The following is a 24475-nucleotide window of genomic DNA, read 5'->3' as shown; positions in this document are numbered from 1 at the left end:
AACTAAATGCAAAACAAAATGTATTACTCCTTTTTGTTGCAAGTGCATAGATTATATGTTATTATCATATCATGAGTCTCCAGGCTCTGCTTTCAAAAGGAGGCTAATTATTTCATCCTGCTACATGAGGAGTCGCACGTAATTTTGTCTGGACAGCTGAGTTACCTGAACCAAATAAAGCACAATAGCTTTGTTTTGAGAGAAATGCTGTGAACCGTGTTACGAGTTGATGCTAATGCTCTGGCTTTCTTTCTTTCCCAGGATGATCCTCTCACTAACCTAAACACAGCCTTTGATGTGGCTGAGAAATACCTGGATATCCCCAAGATGCTGGATGCCGAAGGTAAAGTAGAATGCAGGGGGTGTTAACTTGCTTTATCTCGACATTTCCCACTTCTTCTAGGTGGATTTCTATTGTGCAAGAATTCAGTAACATCTGAGTGCTCCCTCCATCATCACATACTAAGTGTGCAAGAAAAAAGTTACAATGGAATAATTAATCACATTTTGCTTCCCTCTTCCTCCTGTGCCCCTCAGTTTTCTCAGTCTGATATGGAGATCTTAACCTGGGGTTGACTCACTGGGCAGAGATGAGTAACACCTGGCTATGTCTACAGCTGACCAAAGTGTTCCCTTTCAAGACCCAGGCTTAATGCTGAGATAACGTATGGTGTAGGACTGTGCTCCTTTTGCTCCAAATTTTTTTTCTGTGCTCTTTCTGACACTGCTGTTGACCTTCCTTTTGGGGATGCGATACCAGTATTATAAACTGCTTCTTCTTGACTACTTGGAAGTCTCGGGCATGAAGATCCCTCAGTGACGGGATCTTGAGACCAAAGCAGATATCCATGTTTTCCAGAGATGCTTTTGCCACTGACTATGACTGCTTCCCAGAGGCCACTGGGACAGCAAGGATTACTTCTCCAAGCCTTGTCAGAACCAGCTTGGCTATAGACCAGAGACTGTAACTCTGGAGTATAAACAACAGCCTAAAATAGTTCACTGGTTCAGGGGCTGAAGCCAGCTGGTTTCAATGGTGGAAGCTGTATTTCAGGCTTGGTTTTGACAGGAGAAGCAATTAAAGGCATTTTTTTAAATAAAGGAGAGAGAGGAACCAAGGGGGAAAGTTGGAAATAGGACAATTGAACCCAGTTAACCTGTATTGGGGTAACTAGGAAGTTCATGTTCATATTCTTAGGCAGTGTTTCCCATTCCCAGGGATGAGTCTTAGTTTCCCTGCACTCACTATGTTGAGGTCACAAAGAATCGTGAGGTTTCTGAAGTAGATGTGAATGCTTCCTGCCATTCTGTAGGAATAAAGCCACCCCCAAAATAAGTGGAGCTAGCTTCAGATCTCAGCATAGCTAACAATGATGAAGAGGGTCACTTAAAGAGCTTCTATTGCTTTTTCTTGATCAGTCTCCTCCCTTACAGACTGGGACTAATGTGCATTCCTCTACACCATTAATTCTGATCTCTGGAGGTGTTGAGTTTTTCTTGAAACTAATGAAAGGGTCTTTTGAAATTCAAATCATCATTGTGTTGAAATGGAGGACAGGGGCACAGAAAGGAAGGAAGAAAGGATCTTTTCTGAAGAACTGCATAGAAGAATTGCAGTATGGTACATCTATAAAAGCCATATCAACCTGTTGGTAGTTTGGATTGATTCTACCCATCATTCACATTATTGCTCTCAGGATGGGGAAGCGCTCCGGTGTGAGACATGTTGACATATGGCTGCATTAGCCTGGCCAGACACTGGAAGCAATTTTATCATGAGGGAGGGGAACCAGAAAGGGTAATCTTGGCTTCTGAGAGAGATACATTTTCTAGACAAAGCTGGGAAGCTCTTGAGAGTTGCTATGACAAGTGTATACCGTAGCAGGCCTCCTGGACAGTTGTGGTTCTCCCCTTCCTTTACTTTCCTCCCATCAGTTGGTTATGCTCTTAACGTGAGGTTTTTTTTGACAGACATTGTTGGAACTGCCCGTCCTGACGAGAAAGCCATCATGACCTATGTTTCTAGCTTCTACCACGCCTTCTCAGGAGCCCAGAAGGTATCACAGGATCCCAAGCTCCCTCCACAGAGCACACCTGGTGCCGTTGCTAATGTCCAAACCTTTTTTTCTTTCTCTCTCTCCTCTCTAGCTACGGGCATCTTTATTATGTTTTTGGTAGAGTTGGCTGTTGGTTCAAAGTGGTGCCCCAGACACAGTACATGGGGCAAGGGAGCCAGGAGTCCTACTTCCCTATAGTTAGCGTTGCTGTTCCAGTGGCACTTATATATGCCAGTGCCTTGGCATGCTCATAAAGGCCAAGAAAGAGGGGAGCCTTCTCCATTTGCCTTCCAAACTGCTGCCCTGGTGGCTGGGGACCTGCACTCCCTGTGTCTGGGAAATCTGAGCTACGATGCTTGGTTTCACAAAGATGGAGACCACAGATTGCTCTGCTCAGCTGCTCACTGCAGGCTGACCCCACTGGAAACAATGCAAAACAATGCTGATACTTATTCACTTTTTTTGTTTTCTTTAGAAAGATGGGGTAACAGAGCTGACTTAGTGGTTTTATGTTGGGTTCAATGAATACCCAAAGCCTTATCTTTTACCTTATATATGCTGCAGGTTGCCACACCTGTGCTTCAAGGTCCAAACCTGCTGCTTTCTTGAGTCATGCCACAAATTCAGTCCCAGTTCACCTGGGTCTTACAAAGCATGTCTAATGAGTACTTCTGTGGTGATATATGAACAGAGCACTGTATCATGACTGAGATGCCTGGCTTTGTTCATTTGTTTCCTTTTAACCTTTCCTCACCCACCATGCTGAAAATCAGGCAGAGTCCTCGCCGTGTTTGGCTTTGCCATTATCCTGTTGGTAATGGAGTCACTTAAGGGAAACGTTTTGTGGGTGAGACCTTGTAAACATCTCTGGCCAAAACCCAGCAGCATACTGGAGTGCCGTAGGAGCGCGCAGTGCATGGTGAAGCAGAGCAGGCAGCGCATAGGAAGCGCGCTGCTTCGGAAGGCTCTGACCTCTGCAGCTCCTCAGTGTGCAGCAAGGCCTCGGGCACAGCCCTGAACACCTTCCGACAGCCCGTTTGTAGCCTCCGACCACAGCTGGGAAGGTGCAGAGCCCCGATCCTCAGCTCAGGACCCTCCTGGATGCGGGGGGAGGGCGCAGGGGTGCCGCTTCGAGCCACAAGCCAACGCTGCTAGCCACCTTCTGATCCGACCTCCCAGCTCCGCATGGAAATCTGTTTGGCCTGTCCTGCTCTGCATGATGGGAAGTTTTCTGCCCCTCTCTCACGCCACCCATGACTGTTTTGTTTTATTCTATGTGCTGCTTCTTACTTTATCCTTTCAACCTCTTTTCCTTCTCTGCACAGATATTATAGGCACGCTAAGGCCGGATGAGAAGGCCATAATGACCTATGTTTCATGTTACTACCACGCCTTCTCAGGGGCGCAGAAGGTGAGACTTTACCGCTAACAACCCCCTCCCCACTCCCTGCCCTGCCCACTCGTCCTCTCCACCGAGGAAGGCTCCAGCCCCTCCGCCCGGCGCAGTGCCGAGGCTGAGCAGTCTCTGCTGCACCCCATCCAGCTCTAGCCCTGCTGGAGAAGTGATTTAGATGTCCTTCCAAACAGCTGCTCCTTTTCTCCAGTTTTCATGTCCCAGCGGTGGAGAAAGCATTGATTAAGCTGGCATAGAAGGAGGAATGAGTGTCTGCTCTGACACAGTCAACACCCTGTCAGTGACTTAGCAGGCATCATCCTGGCCAGGCGATGCATCTCCAGAAGTGCCGTAATCAGATCGGTCTGGCCCAGGACTTTGCATCCTGTCTCCCTTGAGCTGCCTGCCTTCTGTTCTCACTCAGCTTCTGCTAGGTCAGTCATCGCTTCCTAGATTGTATCATGTCAGCTGACTACACGGTGGTAGCCTCTTTTGGAGTGCTTTTGTGCTCCAGCCATGAAGGTCATCCCTACCAGGCCTTGAGCTTTCCCACACACACTCACTTCTCCATTCCTTGCTTCTCTATAGTCATTCTCCTCCCAAACCACCTGTATGTTTTATTTCTCTTTCCTCTGCTTTGCCCATTTCTGTAGCTTCAGTCCTACTTCCTCTTTACCCCAGAGTCTCTTTGCCTGGCACTGGGACATTTCTCCTCAGAGGAACCAGTCACTCACAGGCACGTTCTTTGGGCGAACTTCCTGCAAAATGGAAATTGCCCTGCAATCCTTTCAACAGAAGAAAAAGTTCCAGCCTTTCCCCCCATACCATAGCCTGTCTGGGCTGCAGCCTTTCCACGAAATCATTGCAGATTTCAGACTATGAGCTTTGGAACAATAAAATCCAAAACTCAGGACTGGATTCTTCTCGTTATATACGGGAATTAAAATCTCCCTGTTTCCGTAACTTGTTTCTCTCACCAGGCCTTTTCTGTTTGAGACCCAGTCCGTGCGTTGCCCAGCTTGAGGGGTAACTTGACTCCAGAAAGGCTCCATCTCTTTTGTGCAAAACGGTGCTGATGGTTGCAGCATTGATATAGATACTGTGCTGATGCTGGCTCTCAGAGGGCAAAAACAGGCAATAGGTTCCAGGGAGCAGCTTTTTGGGTGAAGCTTTTTGTTCCCTGCTGTGTTTCGTATGAATGAGATGGTGCTATCTGCTTTCCAAGGAACTGGAAATACGTTCCACAGCAGTGCAGTAGATTTGCCCGCTTGGCATGATTTATGTAGTCAGGACTTGTCCAGTGGGATCCTGCTTTGTGAATAGTTCAAAACCCCTAACACCAGGCTGCAAGCTCCATGCAGCTGATCCTTGCCTCTGACGACTGTAGTCTCAGAACTCACGCCAGCCCAGCGATAAGGCCTGTTGTTTGCCAGGTGCCCCTTACGAATTGCTCCTTGCTTAAACCGAAGAACGGGCAAACCACGAATACAAGGAGGGTAGTAGCCTGCTGCAGAAGTGGCTGTGTCCTTCTCCAATCCCCTCCTCTTCTCTCTGCGCCCGTTCCACCCTTTGGAAACCTGCTCAGCAGGTCTCATGTTCTCATCAGCAATTGGGGTGGATGCTAGGTCTGCTGGGATAACTGAAAACAACCTTCTGCTGCCTCAGGACCTGAACCAAGTAGCTGGGGCAAGAACTAGCGATGGAGCTTCTTTGTTAATAAAGCTTCAAACCAATGTGGTCTAACTGGCTTGTAGGGAAGATAAAAGATTTAATCATTAATTAAATTTTTAGTAGGCCTGATGGGCCAGCGGAGAGCTGGCAGGAGGGGCCCAGTTCCTTTTTGGAGCTGCCCCAGCCATACATTAGGCAGCTGCTGAGTGACACAGATTCAAATCCCAGGGCAAGTGCAGAGTGATTGCTGAGTGCAAGCCCCAGCCCAAAGTGTCTTGTAACATGTTGCTGCCTTGTGCATGGTTAGGTGACTTACTGTGATATCACTCCATTTTTCATTCAGATTTTTCATTACTGCCACCAGTCCTGAAGGGGAAGTCCCATGAGCCGCTTTCTGCTTCTTTCACTCTCTTATACTGAGCCTTTGAAGGTACAGGGTCCCCAGCCTGACGTGTGTGTAGATGGCTGCTTTTTCTTTATGCCATTTTGTTATATATATATATATAAGTATATATATGTAGGTATACTTGCTTTGGTTGGTTTGCTTGTTTTCTAACTGCTTCTGACTTTCACACTAAATGCATGATTGTTTACTACTGGTTGGCTTAATATTTTGTAAACCTTATTTCTGGGGTGAAAATTTCTAACTAACGTTTTGCTATTTTATTAAAAGATTGTGTTTGGCATACAGTATTCTGAGGTGGCCCTCTGAGGCCAGAGGGCAGCAACAGGCAGGCGCCCTCCCTACGTAGCACGCTGGGGGAATGCCTTCCTTTGTCATCGCCCTCGCCGAAGAGACCTGGGACCAAGAGCTAGAGACACAACTCCACCTCCATCCTAAGCAGTCCAAGTCAGGGTTGAGAATTAGAGAAAAGACAGTAGGCAGAGAAATTACTGCTACTTCTGCTATTCTTTGGCTAATCAGGTTTCCATTTCGAGCCCACCAAACAGGACATAGATATCTAACAGCACTGCAGTATCAAGCAGAATACCCTAGTCTCACCCTCCCTCCATGATCTTTGATGAGAGTAAGTAGTATAACGTGTTAGTGCCATGCTGTACCAAAGCTGATCAGCTCACACAAGTCCTCAGAGAATCCAGCTATGTAGATTTCAGACCCCAGGATGGTGCATCTGGCTTATCAGGGCTGTTCCATGCCTTGTGGGCATCCTGGCTTTTTTGGACCCAGCCTGAGCATCACAAGTGCATCATTGCCTTAAGCAGTATGGGGAAGACAAAATGGCTTTTTCCACTCCATTAATGAAGATGTAGGGGGAGCTGCCTTGGTCTCGTGTAAACACTTCAGTGTGCAACTCTTCTTTTACCTGAAAGCGTTTCACTGAGGTGGTCATCTCCGCAGAACTGCTCACAAGTAGCAGTGCGGGGTGTATTTGTGGAGGTCACCTGAAAATGCTGGGAGCCTTTTGTCCTACCACGCTCAGAGGAAGTCAGTGTAACACGTTGCTCATGACGTGAGTGGTCACAGTGGCCACAGAGCCTTTCCTGCTGCTGCTTACTTACACAGAGCAGGCACTTGCATAGAGCACCCTTACACGGAGCAGTCTGGAGTAGGCAAGAACCACGGAGCAGCAAGTACTGGTACAGGGGAGGAAGAAGATTGGCCTCTGCATGTCAACCGTTAAGATAACACAAATAATGCCGTAATTGCTGACATTCAGAGGGCTTTTGTGTTTGGACAGATGTTCAACACATATATACACACGCAGACCTGGGCAGCTGGAGGAAATCTATCGTCAGATAGATGTAAATATGCCTGTGCAAAATGGGGTCCTTCCTGCACAGCTGGCTGCTGCTGCAGTGAGCTCCAGGGGTAAAAAAGCAAAGGAGAGTTAAGAGTGTGCAGGGAGCTCCTCTTCTGGGAAGACTGATACAAACATTTGGCACCACCAGTTCCTGCAGCCACTAGGCACATCGTGGTAGGGCTCTGGCACTGGCTTTTTAACAGACCATTCAGTCTCGTGCCTATAAAGTTTTCTCTGGATATCAAAAAGCACTCCATTAAAGTAAAAACTTCTGTTAAAAACAGATCAAAGTACAAGTTTTCTTAAATGCAATCATCATTTACATTTTTTACTTTTTTTTTTTAAATGAAATGACTTTTTCCTGTATGGTTCCCTCTGATGTGTTTCTAATTAGTTAATGTCTGTGCATCTGCTAGCTGGCCCACTTTGATGAAGGGACAGATCACTGAATATACATTTTTAGAGGTTCTTACAAATAACTAAGATCATCATATCCCCCGAGACCTTCGCAATCCATATGTCACTGTACAGCCTGTGACTTTATTGCTGTTCTTGCTGCCTCACATCAGCTGCAAAATTTAGAGGATTTTTCTCAAATGGCCTTGAATAAACAGATAATGAAAGGCCTTTTAAAAATAGAAAGAGGTTGAAACTTGCCAGCTATAAGCTTGGCAAAACTTCTTTTGTCATCAGTCCCACACAGAGTCTTAAGGCAGGGCACAGTGCTGATGACTGCTCTGTTGTAGCGCTGGCGTGTGCCCTCCTCTTCATCTCCACTTGGCCTCTGCAAGTGAGGAAGTGAGTGAGGAGAAGTCCTCCACAGGGGTCGTACAGGGAGCTTCAGCACCCACCCCGGGCACCAGAGTGATAACTGTGCTGTGGTAAGAGGATGCTGAGCAATCTCTAGGCACCTATCACAGGGCCACGTCCTCCAAGGCTTTATGGCCTTGCACCTACCGCCGTAATAATAAAGGGAGCTGTGCAGATACATGCTGTACAAGGACCAGTCTGCTGTATGTTTGCTGTGCCAAACACTTTCATGGCACTTCAGGGCAGACTGTTTGCTCTTGAGCTCATAGCTGGGATTTTTCTGAGCATTGTTCTGTTCCAACTTCATGTTTTAACATGTCCAGCTCCCTGCAGAGAGCCAGGTTTTGGTCCCATAATGGGGAAAAAAAAAAAGGAAACTAAATAGTAGTAACAACAGACTCTTTTTTGTGAGATTTGCTTTGGGAGAGTAAGCAGAATTATTATCCAGAAAGGGGGAAAAATCCTCTTCTCAACTGGATCATGCAAACCTGAATACATGGTAGGTGTCATGCAGCAAGATGCTGGGAGATGTGGCCCTGTGATGGATGCCAGAAATACAGGGAGTGCTGGAAGACATCTGCTGGGCTGAAATTAAGCTCAAGGGTGTCTACTACTTTATCTTCAAAAAAAAACTAGAAAATTTCCAAAGTCCAACATATGCATTCACCTGATCTAGTGAAAGGTGTCCGTGCCCATGGCAGTGGGGTTGGACTAGATAAGCTTTAAAGGTGCCTTCCAACCCAAGCCATTCTGTGATTCTGTGCAGATTAACTGTGTTTAGGTAGTGTGTTCCTTAGGTAAAAGCATGTAGAGAGGCTCATCAGTTTGACACCACTCAGTTCCTGGTGTTGGAGCTCTGAATGGTGGTGAGGAGAGTGGAGTTGGTGACAGAAGCTCCCTGCCTTTGTAAAGTGGCATCGGGTCCTTCTGTAGGAAGCAAACAACAGGGGCGTCTTGTAGGAGCAGCTTCAGAAATGGCAGAGAAATGTGTTCATCTCACGACACACAGGGCTGGGGTCAGCTGAACTCAGAATCCCTGAAAGAACATAGTCACCTGAGAAGGGAAAAAAAAATGTTACAGATGGTCAGATGGAAAGCAAAGAGGTCAGGACAGATATTTTTGAAGCACAGTCAGACTGTAAGAGCCAAGGTTAGGAGACTTTACCCACAGGTATGTAGCAGGAAGCTAAGCTGCAAGCTTTGGCTTATATTTTTTTCACACTTTTCCCCCTCTCCTGTTTTTCTTCTCTTTGGCAGGCGGAGACAGCAGCAAATCGTATCTGCAAGGTGCTGGCAGTCAACCAAGAGAATGAACAGCTCATGGAAGACTACGAAAAACTGGCCAGTGATGTAGGTGTCCATGGTGCTGTTGGTTTCTGGGTGGTGTTGTGTAGAAAGGAATTGCATTTATCCCTGATAGTTAATCCTAGGGAGTGCTATTGGCCTGTGTTTTCCTAGAAATTTATTTTCTTTTCCCTTCTAGATTGAGGAAAATGAAAGGTTGAATTACATCTTAAAGAAGAGAAAAATCTGCTTTAAAAAGGAATTTTCCCCATGGAGCAGTTTTGAGTTTCTCAGTTTATCAGGAGCAGCCACAGAAATACTAAAAAATTAAAGTAAAACTCAAACTGTCTTGACTTGCTCAGGACTGTACAACATCATAATATCTTTCATACATATTGCATGCCAATATACTGCAGAAGTCAGGAATTGGATCAGAGAGAATGGAAGTTAGAGATAACTGAGGAAAGAAATATGCCTTTGCTGATAGTTGGGAAGAATCTGTGTACAACACAAGCTGGAGGCTGCGTTGGTTAACTGAGAAGCCTGACAGATGTGAAACTCCAGAAGTGACCAAATGTGGACTGGAGTATGTTTATGAAAGATAAGTAGGGAAGGGAAGATGGAGAACAAAAGGTCAAACATCGCCAATGAGCCTCGTTTCAGCCTGTTTAAAAAGCATATGACACTACTTCACTCACGCTACAGACTGCCCATTGCATTAGCACCTTGCCAGCTCCCTGACATTGGCTTGTGAAAGAGGGCAATTCAAAGAGCAATGCTGACTTCTAAGAAGCTAGAGAGAAAAAAGCATGGCTTTTCTCCTGGAACTGGAGGCAACAGCTTGTTTTCTCCTGTCAGATTCTTCTGGAGCTAATATGGCTTACAGCATCCATTAGTTGTGCAGCAGTCCAGCAAAATTCTAAGATTCATTTAGTGCAGTCTGAGGATGTAGTTTGGTCCTGATTATGTGAAATCTATGACTTAAGCATGTTGTGCTAGCAGTGCTGCAACAAGCAGTACTACTCAGTGTGGTAGGGACTGGGCTGCTCATAAGAAAAAAAATCATACTCCCAAAAAGCTAGCAAGGTTTTCCTTACTAGCCCTGCTGATGGCAGAACCTTTCTGACAGCAAGCATAAAAGTAAGTGGCCCCTAATGAGATCAGACCAACAGCTGTAGTTTTAACACAATTTCAATTCAAGGCTTCTTGTTGTTCTTTTCAGCTGCTGGAGTGGATCCGTCGCACCATCCCCTGGCTGGAGAACCGGGCACCAGAGAACACCATGCAAGCCATGCAGCAGAAACTGGAGGACTTCCGGGACTACCGCCGCTTGCACAAGCCCCCCAAAGTCCAAGAGAAGTGCCAACTTGAGATCAATTTCAACACCTTGCAGACCAAGCTACGGCTCAGCAACAGGCCAGCCTTCATGCCTTCAGAAGGGAAGATGGTCTCGGTGAGTGGGGGCAATTGAGCATATATATTCTCCAGCTGTGTCCAAAAAAATGGAACTGGGCCGAGCAATGCCAGCCTCTGGAGTGAGCTGTTCTGTGGCAGAAACCCTACAGAATGTAGTTCAGTGAGTCCATAATAAGACAGGAACAAGGAATCACTGCTCCTCTGTACCTAAACCAGACTCTGAGGCTTTTCACAAGTTGCATGTCTTTATGAGGAGATGTCTGGGTGCCTCTCATTCTTTCTAATTCAGAAATAATTGGATTTTGTTATATTTTCATGTGAGGGAGTGTATAGAGAGGGTTTCGTGTGCAGACTGATATATCTTGACACTGCTAGGCCTGCTTATCTTAAGTCTGGCACTTTGTCTTCCTGACCTGTCTGCACAACCTTCTGAGATTAAAAGCACACACACCCACTCTCTCCAACCAATTTGAGCCATGTAGCCCTCTGGGATTAATGCTGAAGCACATCTTCTCCCCCATCTTCTAACCTCCCTTTTCTTCCCGTGCTCCTGTCTCTAGGATATAAACAATGCCTGGGGTGGCCTAGAGCAGGCTGAGAAGGGCTACGAGGAGTGGTTGTTGAATGAGATCCGGAGGCTAGAGAGGCTGGATCACCTGGCAGAGAAGTTCCGGCAGAAGGCATCTATTCACGAGTCCTGGACAGATGGTAAATGCCAACCTATGTGCTTCCTATTGCTGTCAGTTATGTAGAGGGGAAAAGATGGGTCTTATATGGGTTCTCTATGAGATTTTCTTCTCCAGAGTGCTAGGCTCATTTCTTACTTTATTAGAAAAAAAAAATCACAAAAATCACCTCTGTTCTGCACTGGCATTCCCTAACCATGCCAAAGGGAGATTTTTGGACTGAATAGAGCCACAGAGCAGAGAAAAGGTTACTGTAAAGTAAATACCACAGTTGGCATTTACAGGAACAGCATAGTGAGATGAGTCCAGTATAAACTGTGACTGCAACGGCTTGAGCTGCACTGCCTGCCCATATCTGTTGCTAATGGCAAACTCACTCGTTTGAAAGTGAGAATTGTGCATCTCTAGGCAAGCATGCACGAGGGCAAGCCTCGGGCAGGGTGTCTGGAGTGGGGCAGGTACCCCAGCAAAGGCCGCAGGGTTGTCTGGGTGCCCGGGAGCTGGCTTCGGGGGCGCTGGGTCCTGTCCTTCATTCTCTTGTCCTTTGGCTCCCTCCTCAGGTAAGGAAGCAATGCTGCAGCAGAAGGATTACGAAACCGCTACCCTCTCGGAGATCAAGGCCCTGCTGAAGAAACACGAGGCCTTTGAGAGCGACCTGGCTGCGCACCAGGACCGCGTGGAACAGATTGCTGCTATTGCACAAGAGCTCAAGTACGGCACCGCGACGCACATCCGATCCTTGGGGCCAGGGAGACTTGATCAGCTTTGCCCTCTGCCCTCTGGAGAGCCATGAATCCATCCCCATACAAAAATGCTGGGAAGTCCTAGTGTTTCCAAACAGTATCTAGGATACTGTTCTCCAGTATCTAGACATACCAGAAAAGCAGGCCAGAAAATGGTTGAGTCGTCGGTGCCGATGAGGGGGAGGCAGAATTACATTCTCAAGCCAAGTTTCCATCCTCTTCCAGCTTGTTATACTGCCGTGAACCCTTTCCTAAAGAGCCTGACCTGCCTCTGGCCCCTGTTAGGTTGCAGCGCTGTAACACTGTCCTACTTTTCCAGGAACAGAAGGAAACAGCAGAGGATAGCAGGCACTCCAGGGACTCCCAGTTTGCTCTGTTTTATCAAAAAAAGGCCTTACTGCTGAGGAAAATAGTCTGCTGATTGTTTCAGCCCATGGTGGTCTCTATTGCCACTGTAGGCACTTTGCCCCAGGAATAATGCACTGCATGCACTCCAGTTGGGACTTGCACCAGGGACTCTTTACAGCAGCTCATTTTCTCTGGGCTTCCCCCGGCTTAGAAACCTTCACCCCCACTCCTTTTCCTGGATTGAGGCGTGACACAGGTTACTGGGTGAAACGGGGTCCCATCAGAGTGTGAGGCTGATTGCCAGGGAGAGCTTGCCTCTGTAGCACAGAGAGAGATTTTGAAGCCCTGCATGTTCCTTGGCAAAAACAGTCTGAACAATTTGGCTTTGACTTTGTTTCCCATTGTTAAAAATATTTATATATCACACTAGCCTATTTCAAGTTAGACAGTATCTGGGCTAGATCATCTCTCTTGGGCTGAAAGACTGTTTTTCCCTAAAAAATCAGGATTATTGGATCATGATCGTCACCTCCTTTACCAACAAAGATTTACAGAAGTGCTCACTTGACCACTGGAGGATTGACCTTGGAACAGGAGGAGGGTTCAAGGCAATCCTCCATGTCAGTAAGATTAAAACTGAGGCTGGCTAGTCAGCAAGCATTAGCTGACCTGCCACTTCCAAAGCAAATGCTACATGCCAGACAAAACGGCTGCGGCTCTAATAGCGACAGGGAAAACTGGGCCCTAAGCTGGGGGACAGCTGATTTCTTCCGAAGTGTGAGAACAGAAGGCTCTGCCATCCTTCCAAAAGCCATCTCCCATCTCGGCAAAGGTGCTGTGCCCAGAAAAAAAGATGGCCGAGTTCTTCCCTCATCCAGAGATACACTGCCAGGGAGATTGAGAGGGTGTGAAGGAAGCCCCTGTGGCTGCCCATGCACAGGCACGCTTCGCTCCCCAGCACCAGTGGTCCGGCCTGGGTGCGTTACCAGCAAGGCTTTCAGAAGCAGTTCTTTCAGCTGCAGTGCTGGCTGTGCAGCAAAGTAGATCAAGGAACTGATCTGGATTAAAAACCCAGCAAAGAAAAAGTTATTTTTAGCCGAAGGCAGTTTCATGACTAGTTTTCCACAAGACTCCACCAACAGTCGAGCCCACACACCTCAGGAGGGGCAATACAATGATGGGAAGAAATGAAGTAGGAGGAAACTGTTTAAACCTGCGTTACTGCATAAGAGAAATGCTCATCAGATTGCCCAGGGTCATTCAGTAGCTCAGCAAGTTATTCCACCTTCTCTTTTATGGGTGACACTTCCCAGTTTGGCTGGTCTCTCTCTGCCTGCAAGCTTCTCCCTGTTTGATCATGTGCAGAACCAAGAGCACAAAGTAATACAAGACCACAGCCCTCAGCCTACCCCCACGTTCTCCTTTCCCCAGCCATACTCTTACCAGCCCTTCTTCCAGGAGTGCCAAGCTACAGACACCCCAGCAAAGCACTCTGTTATGAGGCATACCAGAGAGAAACCTACACTGTAATTCCGGGATTGTCCTAAATAAATGAATGGGTTGTGTATTTCAACTGTTGCTGAAGGTTGCCACCTCTCCTATGCAACTGTTAGAACATCGTACGTAGGTTCTTGGCAATCATAATAAGATCTTTGCTGCCCATTCTACTGATGTGCAAGATGCAGGTAGTTAGCCTGCTCGATTTTCTCGAGCAGAATACAGGGGCGTACTGCTGCTTTTAATCTGCTTAATCCCAGCCTGAGTAAAAGTCTCTACTCGCTTCCCCTAGTGCCAGGTTATCCCCATCAAGCAGCCAGAACCGATGTTTGTTACAGCCTTGGGTGGGGGTTGTTTTTTTTCCTGGTGCGTGATGTTTGATGTGCCAGTGTCTCCAAAGCTAGATACTGCTGTCTTCCTGGCATGCCTTACTTGCAGAGGCCATGAGCCCTTTGTTTGCATCTGTCCGTAAGGCTGATAAAGTTTTCTCTTTCTTCTCCAAAAGGTCTTAATTTGCTATTTTGTCCTTTTTCCCCACCCCTCATAGTGAGCTGGACTATTACGATTCTCCAAGTGTCAATGCCAGGTGCCAGAAGATCTGCGATCAGTGGGATAATCTGGGTGCCCTAACCCAGAAACGTAGAGAAGCTTTGGAGGTGAGACATGTTGCCAGTTGGGATTACACGGGTAGGTCATTTGTGGGAAGCAAGCCGCAGTGGGTGTGAGCAGCCAGTTTCTCCTGGAACATCCCAGACTGTAAACCAGGGCTACATTTCCGTATACTTAGGCAGCTTCTCTGCTTCCAGCCCAGTTACGGTACCATTTGTTTGCTCAGGCTATTGATTAGTTTCTACTTTCCTGTGTTCCGTAGTTTGATTCTGCTTGAAAAGACTGTCCTTGTTTGTTTAATTTCAATGGACCTCATATTTTTCCCTCAGAGAGAGGAAGAAATCCATCTTGTGTGTAATCTTAACAGCAGAGAGACTTTTACTGTAGCACTCTCCTGGGAGCACCAAGGAGGCCTGAAAGCTCAGAGAATCCACATATCTGTGTGATTATTCTTCTCTAACCATCTTTCCTCATTTTCTTTCTTTTTTTTTTTTGTGCACGCTCAGAGGACAGAGAAGCTACTGGAAACAATTGACCAGTTGTACCTGGAATATGCCAAACGAGCTGCCCCTTTCAATAACTGGATGGAAGGGGCCATGGAGGACCTGCAGGACACGTTCATCGTTCACACCATTGAGGAGATCCAGGTACAGAGCAGTCATTTCCACCAGCCAGGCTGGGACAGAGGGAAATCAGGAATCTCCTGGATTCCTAACGGTGCTGAATTTGTAGGTCATGTTTTGGAGATGCTGCTCTAGTGAGTCAGCCTTAGCAAGAGAAACAAAAGGGACTATGTTTTCCCTTGATTTCTTAAAAAAAAACAAAAAAACTGTCTGAATAGATATGAGACAAGTTCACACCATCCTAGCTGAGTACAAAGAACTGAAAGTGAGTTTTTTATTGTGACTCCAGTCTTAGTAATGAGAGCTTGAAAGCTGAGAGGATCTTTTAGAGTCCTGTGTTTGTTTGTTTGTTTATTGGTTTGTTTGTTTGTTTGTTTTTTAATCCAAATGAAGAAAGCTTAGTGCTGCTCTCAGATTCTGTGGGTCAGTTGTCTCATGTTCAGGCCATTTGGTCCTATGTGATGTGGCACGAAGGCAGCTGTTGAGCTGCCAGCAGGGTTTCAGTGCTAAGCAGGATTCTCTATTTTGTTAGTGCATTGCCATTTGAAGCCAAAGACTTTTTACCTCCTGAAGACAACAGGGACAGTATCTCAGTTTTCCCCCTTCTGAAAGGCTGTAATGAAATGAACTTGAGGAGCTTGAGGTATCTATAGGTAATTTTCAGACCTTTGGGAGCAGGAATTACCTTTCTCTGGATTCCAGAGGGGACTATTTCTTCTGCTTGATGGGCTCATGAACAGAATCCAGGAACTCATTTGGATTCAGCTGGCTGAGATGAGGAGCCAGGATATTCTTGCTCCTACCAGCTGCTGCACTACCACCACAATTTCCTCCTGACATTGTTCTCTCTCAGGACCTGTTCAGTTTGTCAAAACTGATGAGTTTGTTGCAAGAATGGTTGACAGCAACATGGCCATCAGTGAGGCAGTGAATTGGAGGCAAACAGAGAACACAAGGCAGCCAGGGTGTCAGAGAGGCAGTGAAATAGCCCAAACCAGGCTTGAGCTCTGTTACTGAACTGCAACTTGCTACTTCCACCCTTCCCTTCTGAACAAAGGGGTTCATTAAGTGTTTCATAATGCAGAACAAATCTGAACAGCATTTAAACATTTCCATCATCTCTTTGTGACTGCAGAATGTTTCCCAGCTCCCCCAGACTTGCATTACATTTCTGTGGCCACTGCAGCAGCTGCAAAGTAATGAGTCACCATGTAAGAAAGCAATTCTACAAAACTAGTTACAGTGTGTGTGTTGTAAGAAAGTGGTCAGTCATGAGGTTTACTTTCATTCCTTCTTCTGTCCACGCTGTTCCTTCCATTATCCCTGCACATGCCTCTCTGTCCCCCATTTGTTTTGCTGCTTCTTCTCCTGTGTTTGCTTCCCTAGTCTTGATCTTCCAGGCTTCTGGGATGAAGTATCTTAAAGGCCTGTAGAAGCAGTGGGAAATGAGCCAGGACCAACTGGCTTGTCAGCTGTCCACAGGCTACCAGCAAATGTGCCCCTACCATCGGTCCTCGGATCACAGTCCGGGCACCACAGCAAGATGGGCAACAGAAAGGGCCTGTTGTGTTCAGGGAGAGGAAGCTGTTTTCAGCAACAGAAGCTTATGTTGCCTGTTCAGGTTTGCTGTGGGCTGGAAGACCTTCACCTGTTTCTAACTTACGCTGATCAGACTGGATCTGACTCTTTATTATTCATCTGAAATCATCTTTGATGTAGAACTAGTACATACCTAGTGGGCGAAGACAAATGTGGTGCATTTAGACAAGTACTCCAGTGTTCTTCCCAAAGGGGGCTGAGAGCCATTCACAGAGCAATAATGGAGAAACAGTTCCATTAAATTACAAGGCAGAATTATTCCATCATGTTTTGGGATGTGATATCTGTCCCTGGTCAACATGGGACAGAAACAAAGAGAGGGAAAATGAGAGTTCATTTCATTTAACTACTTAAAACAGCCTGTTTAGTGATGCTGGGAGGTGCTGAAAGTGTGTTAGAGTAGCCTATTTTATATCCTGGGAATATGTAAGCTTTTGCAGTCACTTCTGCGGGGGTATATTTGCTGACGAGGCTACTCAGTGACTAACACTCTTCTTTGCTGCTGCCTTCCTTCCACAGGGATTGACCACAGCCCACGAACAGTTCAAAGCCACTTTGCCAGATGCCGACAAAGAGCGACAGGCCATCCTGGGAATCCACAATGAAGTCTCAAAGATTGTCCAGACATACCACGTCAACATGGCAGGAACGAATCCGTACACTACAATCACCCCACAGGAGATCAATGGCAAATGGGAACATGTGAGTTCTTTACAACCTTGCGGTCAGTGTGGGGGAGGCTGCTGCTCAGTCACTGGGACCCCAGGAAGGGGATTATTTAATCTGAGTTATCCTCTGTGTTTACTGCTGAGCTCTTGCACATTTGCCATTTGCTTTCGGCTCAAATGCCATGTGCTTGGAATCGGAAGACATCTTAAAAATATATGCCTAAGGGTGTCATCGCTTTTCATTCCTTTTTTTTTTTTTTAACAAGAGATGCTAAATTAAGAACTTTGAGATTTTAAGTCCTCATTTGACCTGAAAAGCAAGTAAGTATGTCATGGGAGTCAATATCCTTCTCCACCATTCAACCTTTCAGATGTTCAGTCTCCACAGACAAGGAGCCATCCAACGCTGTAATCCTAAAAGAGCAGATAATCTTAATACCAGTTTACACTGGTGGTTCTTACCACCAAATCAATGATATCTGCAGCTACTACGATTCAGCCTGCATCAGGCACCAAAACCCCAGATAGTGGATGAAAGCTTCTTTTTATGGTCTGAGATGAATTTCCAGTCCTGCAGTGAATAGGATTCACATTCCATGAGCCTCCCTGCCAAGGCCTAAAATTTATGACCACTTTTTTTGAGTACAGACACCCCTCATCCTGGCGTTACAGGCCTTTTTGCAACGCCACTCGCAGTGGGTCTCTGTACTTTCTCTGTCTCCAAATCCTAACCCTAGAGAGAGCCCAGGTCCAACAAGCACCCCACCTGGGGCTCCCCCCAAAAGTGTCCTGGATTAAAAGCTTCTGGCAGCCCTCACCATCTTTTGGAAGCCCCTTCACAACCCCACTCACACTGGGGCTCTCTCATTTCTCTCTCCCCAAACCTTATCCCTTCCTTGCATCAATTCCTACAGTTATTATTCACTTAGCTTTGCATGTATTAAATGCACACTTTTTCACTCTTTGCTCTAGGTGAGGCAGCTGGTTCCTAGAAGGGATCAAGCACTGATGGAAGAACACGCTCGCCAGCAGCAAAATGAACGACTTCGTAAGCAGTTTGGTGCACAGGCCAATGTCATTGGACCCTGGATCCAGACCAAGATGGAGGTATTCTTTTTTTTTTTTTTTTTGACTACTGTTTTGGTCATTCTTCGTTGAGATTACAGCAAGAGAAACTTTCATAGAAAATATGGAGAATACAAAGATTGATATTGATTACTGAAGTGCTTTTACTTTCCTTCCCCTAACTCTTCAGTAAAGTGATAAAAATACATTACTTAAAACGGGGAACAGTGGTATTTGAATAGAGTCAAATATATGTGAAGCAAGGGAAAGACCCTACATCAAAAGCATATTTTCCGTAACTGCTTTCACTGCAATTGCACACATCTTGGTACACATGAGAAAATATATACAACTAGCATGTCAAACATCAGCAGAAGAGAAACATTTTTAATGGAAATCTTCTCTCTTTAGGTAAGATTTGAATTAAAATTGGAGTTGATGAGATGAAAAACTAGGAAGTTGTTATTGATGGTAGGAGATGTAAAGAAGAGAGCAATTACAGACATTTCTTTATGAAGGGACTAATAGTGGAGGACAGCACATCAAGAAAAGATCTTTCTTGCTACTTTACTAGCTTATGGAATGCAGTTTCCTTTTTTTGCATCTTTATATTAGACACATTTCATGTGACACACCCCACTTGGAAAATGTTCAAGGCTCTGCTGAAATTTTTGCTGACAATGTCTCAGCTCATCTAAAGTAACTGCTCTCTGAGATTTTTTTCTCTGAATCATCATCCTATGCAAGTATGAAATAGCTGCATTAAATGTCAGCCATGTTAAGGCTTTTCCTTCTAATGGGATGTAACTCCTTTCCCTTTGTTAATTTAATGCAGGAGATTGGCCGCATTTCAATAGAGATGCATGGGACCCTGGAGGACCAGCTCAACCACTTGCGGCAGTATGAGAAGAGCATTGTGAATTACAAACCAAAGATTGACCAGTTGGAAGGAGACCACCAACAGATCCAGGAGGCGCTTATCTTTGACAACAAGCACACCAACTACACCATGGAGGTAAATGTTTTGCAAAGCCTTTTCCCTGCTGGAGTGTAGTGCCAGCAGATCAGACAGCCTGATCTGTTGTGGCCAGTTAGCACCAGCCACATCCTGCTCAGGCAATATTGTGGTTCTCAGCAAAGTGGAGAGCTTGACAGTATGGCCAAGCATGCAACAACATGTTAATAAATTTCTTTTCAGCCTTGCTGTACTTCATACCAACCTGGTCCACTGTTCTTCCAAATGCAGACTGTAGAAATAACCTAAATGAGATATCAACAGTATTGCTTGAAAAATTGGCTGGTCTTGTTTCTCCTGCCACCTGACTGTGGCAGCCTGTTAGCCAGGATTAGAAAGACCAGCCAAGCGTTGGTGAGTTTGAGTTGCTACAGCCTTGCAGAAGAAAGAAGTCCAACAAAACCTTTTTAAAATCAGAGTCTGGCTTTCTGTTGACAACGTGAGGTTTCTTGGAAGCAAACTGAATTCAGCATGAGTCCAGCAGAACACAGACAGGCTTTGAAACTTGCTTTTTGGTTTCTGGCCAGCTCTTCATTGAACAACAGCAGATGCAGTGGAGCACCAATGTATTTCAAGGACTGTGGTTTATTTATTTTCTTGGTTCACGTAAGGAGAGTTTTCTGCCCAACTGAGTCCTAGAAGCATTGGGTTTGATTCTCATTTGTGTTAAAGGCCCCCACTGTGTTGCTGTACAAGGAAAAGAAGTTTGCAGTAAGACCAAGACTTTATTACAAGAAGGAATTGGCCTCTTCAATGTTTTTTACAGTCAAAATTCAGATTTTAAATATCCGGTTGGCTTACAATGTGGATGAGAAGGAAGCGTTTCTGAGCAAGTGGACTTCAACCTTGGCCACCAGGATCATTTGATTTGTAACAAGTAGCATATTTGATCCAATGGCCTCGGAGGCAGAAAAACGTTTTAATTTACAAATTGTCTTGTCCTCCTTTTTCCAGCATATCCGAGTGGGCTGGGAGCAGCTATTAACAACAATTGCTAGAACCATCAATGAAGTGGAAAACCAGATTCTGACCCGTGATGCCAAAGGAATCAGCCAGGAACAGATGAACGAGTTCCGGGCTTCTTTCAACCATTTCGACAGGGTAAGTAAGTGCTGACTGCAGCTTGGTAAGTTACAAGCTCTCACGTAGACTGCACAGTACAACAACAAACAGTCACTGTAGTAAAATTAGATTAATAGAAGAGGCTTAATTCTTAAAAATGCCACTACTGTGGAGCAGGGAGATTGCCAAGAGATCATTAGCCTGGGAGGAGAAGTATATCTGAAACAGAAAGTTTCTTAATAAAGCTAAAGTGTGAAAAAGTTTGAAGGCTTATTTAGAAAATTACATTTTTACCCCAGCTTCACTATCTTAGTTTATAATCCATAGTTTATAAATCCTTTGGAGCAGCTGTCCTGTGCTCTGATATACCATCACATAAACCAGTACTGAAGAAACCAGCATTGCTCTTGTATGGAGCAAACAAGAGGATCTATGCGCAGAATGACATTACATAATGCAGGTAAATCCTGATGCAAAGCCTGTCGTGCCTTACTGTGGAGATACGTGTCAAGGCACTAACAGGTACAATAAGAAAAGAATTCCTCAAAGGAAATCCTCCTCCCCTCGATTTGCCACCCTCCTTGCAGCTCTTCCTTCTCCATGGAGAAGCCATCAGCTGGCATCCCTCTACCAAACAAATCAGAAAGCTGTCAACACAGGGAGGCAGAGACAGCAGCCCAAGCCTGACACCATCTCATGACTGGTTCTGTAGGCTCAGTTATCAGCCCCCTCACTGTTGTCTGGAAATCCATGCGCCTGCAGAGATACTAAGTCAGTGATGCAAATGTAGGTGCTCTCCACCATTTGCTGCACCAGTCAGACTGTTTGAGAGGTCTCCAGAGAACAGGGCTGCAGCCTGCCCTCTCAGAGGCTGGCAACATTTTCAGACTGCTGAGCACTAGCCATTTCAGCCCCTCTCTAGCTGCCAAAGGAAAACCAAAGCCATAGCTTCTTTCCTTAGCAGAAGGACCCAGAAAGCACTGTAAGTTTTGTATTTTGACTTTCATATCATTTGCCCCTTCCTCCACAACAGTCTGATAATGCAGAGGAAAAATGTCTTTCCCAATCTTCAGCTGTGTATTTGAGTTACAAAGGCTTAAGGCTGGATTTAATAAGCTGATTGTTTGAGGAAAGTCACATGGAATTTGCCCCACAATCCTGTCTGTAGCTTTCTTTCTCTGGCCAGAGATGGTGGCTGCAGGCAGGGGTTCTTCAGTGCCCGGGGCTGTCCTGAGCTAAAATTCTGTGGGGTGAATGGGGATTCTCAGTTCCTGTCACAGTTTGTGATCATGGGTACATCCAAACACTGGGGGAGTGGGGAATGAGAAAAGGGAAGAGCAGCTGCCAAGCCACGTTGTGCCATGCTGTACAGCAGTGTTGTTTTCAGAACTGAGCACTTCAAACAGCCTTGCCAGTCAAAGCTCCACCTTATGTGCAGGTCTCATAAATACAGCAATAACACTGCTCCCTTGAGCTTCAGCTGTTTTTCTTTGTCTGTTCCTGGGATGCCCTGACAGCTCAGCTTCCTCGGGTGTGTTGCCAAACATACCTGCCCTCACCTACTCCTTTGGTGGGACTTTTGACTAGAAGAATAAGGCAATGCTTCCCACTGCCTCTGCCTGCTTACCTGCACTCCAGGTTACTAGCGAAACACAGGGCTTCTGGCACTATGGATAACAAGCAGTGATGCGAGTAATTCACTTGGGAGATGGAGATCTTGAGGCTTCTGAGCATTGACTGTTTTTGTCATTGAAATGCTCTCAAGATGTGACGAGCTTTCTCAGAAGGAACTGTTCCAAGAGCATTTTTAGCACATCCTGAAATGTCATTGTGATATCTAATGTTGTGCACTTTTTATTTTTCTTCCCTGTCTTTCTATCTGCATGTCCTTCTTCCTCTCCCTCCTTTCACCCACTGCATGGTGCACCTATTTGTTGTCTTTCTGCCTCCCTTTGATCTCCTCTGTGTCTCCCTTCCTTCTGCCCACACCGTCACCCCACTGGCACTGCATGTCCTGCTGCCTGGCACACCGCATAACCAGGACCACTCCGGCACACTTGGCCCTGAGGAATTCAAAGCCTGTCTCATCAGCTTGGGTTACGATATTGGAAACGATGCACAGGTACTGAATGCTAGTGGTGAACACAGCCAGATATTAAACTATGAAAAAATAACAGTTTTTTTCCTTTCTTTTCTTGTTTGTCTTAATCCATCTGTCATTCTTGTGTTTGACTATATATGCATCATTTTTCTATACTACTTCCTCCCTAAATGTACCTTGGTATCTATTCCTTCTTAATTCCCTAATTGTTTGTCTTTGGAAAATTCCCTTTATATCTTCAAACTATTCCATTTACTTCTGTGTCACTTAACGATCCTTCTCTTGTCCGTCTCTCAATCGGTCTTGCTTGGTATCTTAATTCCTCTTTTTCATCATCATTGTGTCCCCTGTGTGTAAACTGTTCCATGTCCAAAACTACCTTTATTTCTTTATGGTTTCACAAACTACCTGTGTTGTATTGTTTTTCATTGTCCCGTAAATACTTTCTTCCTAAAACTCATTCTTTGTAATGTCTCCTGTGGGTTCATTTCTCCCTGGCCTGGCCTCCCTTTTCTTTCTTGGCTTTTTCCATCTTTGCATCACTCTCTGTAGAAGAAGACTGGTATGATGGATTGTGAAGATTTCCGAGCCTGCCTTATCTCCATGGGTTACAATATGGTAATGTAGAGCCCTCTGTCACTCCTGTTCAAAGTGATTCTTATAGCCACCTTCAAAAAGAAAGGGAGAATGTGTAGCGAATCAAGGTAAACGCAGTCTTGTTTTCCAGCAGTGGAAGTTAAATCTAGCAAATGTAAAATTCTTCTCTCGCAGCAGTAGCTGAAGGTTAAAAAAAATGAAATCATTGTCTAATTCTTGTGTATGTCAAATAAGAAATATATTTATCAAACCGTGCAGCTACGAGTGGAAGAAACAATAAACTTTTTCATATCGCTATGTGCAGTATGCACAGTGGCATATAAGCTCCCCAGCCCTGAGCATCAGTTGAACTCATCTGGACATATTCACAGCCTGATTTCTGAATACACTCAAATGCCACTCCTCCCGTTCACTTATTTCACATCGATCTTCCTGTTCATGTAAGTAGGTTCAAGTTCCAGTCATCTTCCCTGTAGCTTTTTCCTCACCAGAGTACCTGCATATTCACAACAGGAACAGGGGACCTTGAGAGGCAGGATAACTAATGGGGAGAGCTTCCCCAAAGACTGATGTTCATTAAAGGGCAGGAGAAGAGCGTAGTGCAAAAATGTTGAACTGTATGCTCAGTATCTTTGCTCCTGATGCCAGGCAAAGCAGTGTTTATTTGTCTTATCAGCCCAGTGTAAACACAGACTCTTTAAAGTAGTGGGCCAAGCTGTAGTAACATTCGATTAGACACCTCAATTAATCTTGCAGGTGTACTGATCTAGAGGTGTTAGAAGAGCCAGTTCCCAGGAGAAGACTCAGCTGTGCTTTCCCCTTCCCCCTTACCTGGGGAGGAAGGAGTCCCAGAGATGAGAACAGATAATTGTTTATATGAAAAAATAAAAAAGGAACAAAAATCCTACTACAAGGTTTTGGCCTCTCTAGCAAAGTTATCTGTAGCACCTTTCCTGTAAAGGCTAATACTTCCCTGCGCCTCACCAGATCTGCAAGTCCTTTCCAAAGCCTGTCTAATCAGGATGAACTAGTTACTATTAAAGGCCCCAAAGAGGTTTCTTCTGGTGGATTCTGTTCTGGCAGCTGAGGAGAACCATAAAAGTTCTCTTTTAGTAAATGAAAGTAAAAGGATTTGAGGAATGCAGATCTCCCAATATTGCTACAGGCATCTAGCACAACATGTATTACAGAGAAAGCTGCATCTTCCCCTGAAGTCTGTATGACATTGTTCCCTGATAGTGTTGTCCTAGAGCTAGATGGAGCTGGATGTTATCCTAGGTCATAGCTGAAAGTATTTTATTCCAAAGAACAAATGAGTGGGAAGCATTTGTAGACGACAGGTTAAAAAAAAGTATTCTGACAAAAGGTTGAAGTTGTTTCTGTCTGGCTTTGTTTTCCGAGCTGTAAGATGTGCTGCTGAACAGTTTCTCCCCACTTTCATAGCACTGCTGCCCAAGTGTCCTGGCTT

The 24475-nt window shown here is 45.4% G+C and overlaps 1 protein-coding gene across 4 annotated transcripts in view; it reads left to right on the top strand.

The window, feature by feature from the left end:
- The window catches only part of ACTN1 (actinin alpha 1), an 86891-nt gene that overhangs the window by 59525 nt on the left and 2891 nt on the right, over nt 1–24475 (top strand). Inside the window, exons 7-20 of one of the 4 annotated variants that reach the window (XM_066998570.1) lie at nt 262–343; nt 1972–2057; nt 8952–9044; nt 10201–10431; nt 10955–11102; nt 11641–11791; nt 14216–14324; nt 14784–14924; nt 17019–17201; nt 18140–18274; nt 19068–19247; nt 20202–20348; nt 22351–22431; nt 22963–23028. In XM_066998570.1, coding sequence (XP_066854671.1) covers nt 262–343; nt 1972–2057; nt 8952–9044; nt 10201–10431; nt 10955–11102; nt 11641–11791; nt 14216–14324; nt 14784–14924; nt 17019–17201; nt 18140–18274; nt 19068–19247; nt 20202–20348; nt 22351–22431; nt 22963–23028 — 1833 coding nt within the window. Of the gene's footprint in view, nt 1–261; nt 344–1971; nt 2058–3449; nt 3469–8951; nt 9045–10200; nt 10432–10954; nt 11103–11640; nt 11792–14215; nt 14325–14783; nt 14925–17018; nt 17202–18139; nt 18275–19067; nt 19248–20201; nt 20349–22350; nt 22432–22962; nt 23029–24475 lie in introns of those variants that run through there. The other 3 variants (XM_066998569.1, XM_066998568.1, XM_048065312.2) reach the window with 3 other exon arrangements.

This window comes from Anser cygnoides, chromosome 5 (genome assembly GCF_040182565.1).
Source record: "Anser cygnoides isolate HZ-2024a breed goose chromosome 5, Taihu_goose_T2T_genome, whole genome shotgun sequence".
NCBI lineage: Eukaryota > Metazoa > Chordata > Aves > Anseriformes > Anatidae > Anser > Anser cygnoides.
The sequence above is the reverse complement of the archived record's forward strand: the minus strand, read 5'-3'. Positions and strand labels throughout refer to the sequence as shown.